A 6000-nucleotide genomic window follows, 5' to 3' on the forward strand; every position below is an offset into this window, starting at 1 on the left:
CTTGAAAGTGATGGTGTTAGGCCAGGTGAGGTGGCTCACACCTGTAATCTCAGCACTTTGGGAGGCCAAGGCATGCGGATCACTTGAGGTCAGGAGTTTGAGACCAGCCTGGCCAAAATGGCAAAACCCCATCTCTACTAAAAAAAAAAAAAATACAAAAATTAGCCAGATGTGGAGGCAGGTGCCTGTAATCCCAGCTAATTGGGAGGCTGAGGCAGGAGAATGGCTTGAACCTGGAGGCAGAGGTTGCAGTAAGCCAAGACCAAGCCATTGCACTCCAGTCTGGGCAAAAAGAGCGAAACTCTGTCTCAAAAAAAAAGAAGAAAATAATGGTGTCTGCTTCTTTTGCAGTGATCGTAAACTTGTTGATAAAGAAGATACTGATACTAGCAGCAAAGGAAGCTGTGTCCAACAGGCCACTGGCTGGAGGAAAGGGGCAGGCCTGGGATATGGCCATCCTGGATTGGCTTCATCAGAGGAGGTGAAATGGTTTCCACTTTTTTGGGGGTGACATGAACCTGTGATGTAATTAACTTTCACTTTCTGGCCTTGAGTGGTGCCTTTGCCATTTTGCTGGGCTTTTTCCACTGCTGGCATAGGACATGAGAGTTGAAGAACACTTCAGTCTTAAATACTGGGTTATAGCTTGGTAGGCTGGGCCCTTTGGAGTTTGGTTGGAGTTAGGAAGAGAAGGAAGGATTTGGAATGGATTTCATCATCCTTTTACATGGAGTAAATAGTAGAGCAGTATCTGAGGCAGTTTGAGACTGAAGAATCATTTGGTCAGAAGAACCAGGGAGTCAGCAATGAAAGGTACAAAGGCATCTCTGAGAGGGAGTGTCAGTGGAGGTCTTTGGTGGCTAAAATTTAGGGAGCATGTAGTTCTGGTTCCCATGAAGGACTTTGCCCTTAATATTTCAAGAGGAGCCTCTAGAAAAGGTGATAAATGGGAACATTACCCATTTAATGTTGGCTTGGTTCTCCTCTGAAAATGCCAACCATAAGAGATAGGCTTATTTCTCTCCTACTGAGCTTCTCATATCTCTAGCATTGAAGCCTCTATCTTTCAATAATAGCATCACCACCCAACTTACTCATCTGGGGTATTTGTTTAATAAAGAAATACTCTTTTTTTTTGAGACTGAGTCTCATTCTGTTACCCAGGGTGGAGTGCAGTGGCACAACCTCGGCTCATGCAACCTCTGCCTCCTGGGTTCAAGCAGTTCTCCCACCTCAGCCTCCTGAGTAGTTGGGATTACAGGTGCATGCCACCACACCCGGCTAATTTTTGTCTTTTTAGTAGAAACGGGGTTTCACCATGTTGGCCAGGCTGGTCTAGAACTCCTGGCCTCAACTGATCCGCCCACCTCGGCCTCCCAGAGTGTTGGGATTATAGGTTTGAGCCACTGTGCCCAGCTGAAAGATTCTTTTTTTTTTTTTTTGAGACAGAGTTTCGCTCTTGTTACCCAGGCTGGAGTGCAATGGCGCGATCTCAGCTCACCGCAACCTCCGTCTCCTGGGTTCAAGCAATTCTCCTGCCTCAGCCTCCCGAGTAACTGGGACTACAGGCGTGCGCCACCATGCCCAGCTAATTTTTTTTTTTTTTATTTTTAGTAGAGACGGGGTTTCACCATGTTGACCAGGATGGTCTCGATCTCTTGACCTCGTTATTCACCCATCTCGGCCTCCCAAAGTGCTGGGATTATAGGCGTGAGCCACCGTGCCCAGCCTGAAAGATTCTTTAAAAAATTATCCTGCCAGGTATGGTGGCTTATGTGTGTAATCCCAACACTGTGGGAGGCCAAGGTGGGCAGATCACTTGAGGCCAGGAGTTCCAGACCAGCCTGGTCAACATGGCGAAACCCCGTCTCTACTAAAAATACAAAAATTAGCCGGGTGTGGTGGTGTGCGCCTTTAGTCCCAGCTACTCAGAAACTGAGGCATGAGAATTGCTTGAACTGGGAGGGAGACTTGCAGCGAGCCCAGATTACACCACTGCACTCCAGCCTGGGTGACAGAGCACAACTCTGTCTCAAAAAAAAAAAAAAAATTCTCCTATATACTGCTTCTTACTAGTCCAGAGTGCTTGTGGTCGAAGACCAGCACTGAGGCTAATTAATTCATAGGGCCCACTTCATAGTTTGTCTGTTTTACAGGCTGAAAGCCGGATGAAGGGCCCCAATGTCGGAGCCCCAGGAAGAACAAGCAAAAGACAGTCCAATGAGACTTACCGAGATGCTGTTCGAAGAGTCATGTTTGCTCGGTATAAAGAACTCGATTAAGAATGGAGACAAGTTCCGTGATATACGACCTCCTTGTTTTGTTTGTCTCTCCTTTTCTTTTGTTACTGTTCTTGCTGCTAGAACTTTTTTAAATAAACTTTTTTTCAATGTGACTATCTTTTTGTTAAATTTTTTTTCCCCAGAGATGGGTGGGAGTGGGGCTACTGGCAGGAGGGATAGAGTACCTTGCTTCAGGGTTATTTGAAGTTATGTTGAAGTAGCAACTAGTGCTGCAGTAAACCCTAGAGTACTGCCTACTGTCAGTATAAGTGAGTAGGTTGCAATGACCTTTGAACTACAGCTTGTGTGTATGCTGTCAGACCAAAAAATTTATATTCTTAATCTAATCAGCAAATACAGCATTTCATTATTTGTTTCTTTTATTTTTTTAGTAACTGCTTAAGCTGAAAGTATTTACTACTCATTAGATCTTCAAAATTCTTTTGATTCCCTGTTATGGTGGGGTTGGGGGAAGGGTGAGAACTGTTAGTTTCTGAGTGCCTGCTGGGTACTCCATGCTTCACACTTTTGATTACAAGTTGACATAGTAAGGCTCACCATTCCTCTCCAGGCACTGCCCGGCTCTTCTTTCCCTCCATTGCTAAAACTGTCCAAAGAGGTAGTTGAAATCTGCCCTCTTTCAAATCTTTCTCAACTTCCCCATTATCACCTCTCCCATCTCCCAGTATTTGCTTCAAAAATGAGTGTTTTATTTGTTTGTTTGTTTGTATTTTAAGACAGAGTCTCACTTTGTGGCCCAGGCTGGAGTGCAGTGGCATGATCACTACTTACTGTAGCCTCAACCTCCCGGACTCAAGTGACCCTCCTACCTTTGCCTCCCAAAGTTTTGGGATTACACACAATGAGCCACAGGGTCCAGCCCAAAAGTTAGCCTTTAAAAAAAAAAAAAAATTGTGGTTAAAAGGACTATATATAAGGGTGTGCACAGTGGCTTACACCCGTAATCCCAGCACTTTGGGAGGCCAAGGCAGGTGGATCACCTGAGGTTAGGAGTTTGAGACCAGCCTGGCCAATGGGCGAAACCCCATCTCTACTAAAAATACAAAAATTAGCCAGGCGTGGTGGTGCATGCCTGTAATCCCAGCTACTCGGGAGCTGAGGCAGGAGAATCGCTTTAACGTGGGAGGCAGAAGCTGCAGTGAGCCGAGATCGTGTCACTGCACTCCAGCTTGGGTGACAGAGCAAGACTCGTTTCAGGAAGAAAAAGGACTATATAACCTATAAGCCTGTGTTTTTGTTTTGTTTTAAATTTTGCTCCATGCATGACCATGCCCAGCTAAGTTTTGTATGTTTTTTTTCTCCCAGCTACTCAGAAAAGTTTTGTATTTTTAGTAGACATGGGGTTTCGTCATGTTGGCCAGGTTGGTTTCAAACTCCTGATCTCAAGTGATCTGCCCACCTTGGCCTCCCAAAGTTCTGGGATTACAAGCATGAGCCACCATGCCTGGCCCTGATAGCAATTATTTAAGCATATCCTTAGAATAATCCTGTATGGCAGATGCACCTGAATGTATGTTCCTAAATAGGGAATCCGGGAATGACCAACTAGAGCTTTGTTCCTTATCTACGATAAACATCTTAGCCCCCAGTCTATCACCTGGAACACAAGACATACAGGAGATTGAGGCCCTGAGTTTTGGGTCAAATGAATGTTGCCAGGTGGAGGTCATTACAGAGAGAGTATCATTAAGTGAATACGTTATATAAGCTGCATGATGTTTGCAGGGGGTTGTGGTTTTCCTGCCCAGCCCACTGCCACTAGGCCATGCAGATATGTTATCCAGCTGTCACCACTGGACCATATCTGTACCTGAGGTTCTCCTTTCCAGCTCACTGCCACTAGGTTCTCTCCCCTGTATGTAAGCCCCTAATACTAGGTTGTGCAAAAATAATTGCAGTTTTCGCCATTAAAAGTAATAAAACAACCGAGCATGGTGGCACACGCCTGTAATCTCAGCACTTTGGGAGGCCAAGGCAGGTGGATCATGAGGTCTGGGGTTCAAGACCAGCCTTACCAACATGGTGAAACCCCATCTCTACTAAAAAATACAAAAACTTAGCCGGGTGTGGTGGTGCATGCCTGTAATCCCAGCTCCTCAAGAGGCTGAGGAAGGAGAATCACTTGAAGCTGGGAGGCAGAGGTTGCAGTGAACCGACATCACACCACTGTACTCCAGCCTGGGCGATGGGTCTCTTCAGCCTCTTGAACTTGGTTCCTTCCCTTGTTGAGGTTAATAGGGGTTCCGCACAACACTTGGGTACTGATTAAAGTAGGAATGGGTGTGAAAACTGTCACCCTGTGATGTTCTTGGAAAGTTCACTGAGGCTTTTGATGCCAGAGCAGAGATCTTGGGTAATTGTCTTCACTACTTATCCATAGAACCTGGCACAGGGCCTAATAATAGCACAGCCACTCAATAAATGAATAAATAATGCTGAGCTCATACTTGTCGGTTTGAATTTTGATTGTATTTCTCAGTTCATCAAAGCCCATCTTTGACAAAAGAAGTCATTTTGTTTCTTGGTATAGGCAACAATTCTCCCATAAATCTTTTCTTCTATGTCTTCTAGAGCAATAGATCCCAGCCTAGAACCAAAACATGTGAACCAGTTTCTTCTTTTGCCAAGTGGTAGAAGATTTTTTTTAAAGACATGATCAAGGCTGGGCGCAGTGGCTCACGCCTATAATCCCAGCACTTTGGGAGGCTGAGGTGGGTGGATCACGAGGTCAAGAGATCAAGACCATCCTGGTCAACAAGGTGAAACCCCTCTACTAAAAATACAAAAATTGGCCAGGCGCGGTGGCTCAAGCCTGTAATCCCAGCACTTTGGGAGGCCGAGGCGGGTGGATCACGAGGTCAAGAGATCAAGACCATCCTGGTCAACATGGTGAAACCCCGTCTCTACTAATACAAAAAATTAGCTGGGCATGGTGGCACGTGCCTGTAATCCCAGCTACTCAGGAGGCTGAGGCAGGAGAATTGCCTGAACCCAGGAGGCGGAGGTTGCGGTGAGCCGAGATCGCGCCATTGCACTCCAGCCTGGATAACGAGCGACACTCCGTCTCAAAAAAAAAAAAAAAAAAAAAAAAATTAGCTGGGCATGATGGTGCGTGCCTGTAGTCTCAGCTACTCGGGAGGCTGAGGCAGGAGAATTGCTTGAACCCAGGAGGCGGAGGTTGCGGTGAGCCGAGATCGTGCCATTGCACTCCAGCCTGGGTAACAAGAGTGAAACTCCGTCTCAAAAAAAAAAAAAGACATGATCATTTCATTAAAGAGAACTTTTTTTCACATCCAGAAACTAGAAAAGACAAAGGACTATCCTTTATTGAACATATGTGGCTTTATTTAAAACAAAAAGTAGCTCACTCTGGTGTCTTTGTTTTTCTTACATCAGCTACCAGACAGGCCTTTGGCAGCAGAGCTCTGGAGCTCTCAACAGGGCAATGTCCAAAAGATCATCTACCAGAGATAATTTGGAGGATGGCACTTACCTCTGGTGAAATCCATCATTTTTTGCCAGGGACCTCTTCAAGTTTAAGAATTATTTTGGCCGGGCGCGGTGGCTCACGCCTATAATCCTAGCACTTTGGGAGGCCGAGACGGGTGGATCACGAGGTCAAGAGATCGAGACCATCCTGGTCAACATGGTGAAACCCCGTCTCTACTAAAAATACAAAAAAATTAGCTGGGCATGG

At 45.7% G+C, this 6000-nt stretch overlaps 1 protein-coding gene across 9 annotated transcripts in view; it reads left to right on the top strand.

Moving 5' to 3' along the window:
- RBM6 (RNA binding motif protein 6) overlaps positions 1-2395 on the top strand; it is a 134266-nt gene extending 131871 nt beyond the window's left edge. For all 9 annotated transcript variants that reach the window (XM_064367116.1, XM_064367117.1, XM_064367119.1 and 6 more), the window contains 2 exons: positions 352-481; positions 2157-2395. In XM_064367116.1, the coding sequence (XP_064223186.1) occupies positions 352-481; positions 2157-2282 (256 nt within the window). In that variant the 3' untranslated portion in view covers positions 2283-2395. The remainder of the gene's footprint in view (positions 1-351; positions 482-2156) is intronic.
- Positions 2396-6000: the final 3605 nt, after the last annotated feature.

This window comes from Aotus nancymaae, unplaced genomic scaffold (assembly GCF_030222135.1).
Source record: "Aotus nancymaae isolate 86718 unplaced genomic scaffold, 86718_ANA_hifiasm-v0.15.2.pri h1tg000067l, whole genome shotgun sequence".
Lineage (NCBI taxonomy): Eukaryota > Metazoa > Chordata > Mammalia > Primates > Aotidae > Aotus > Aotus nancymaae.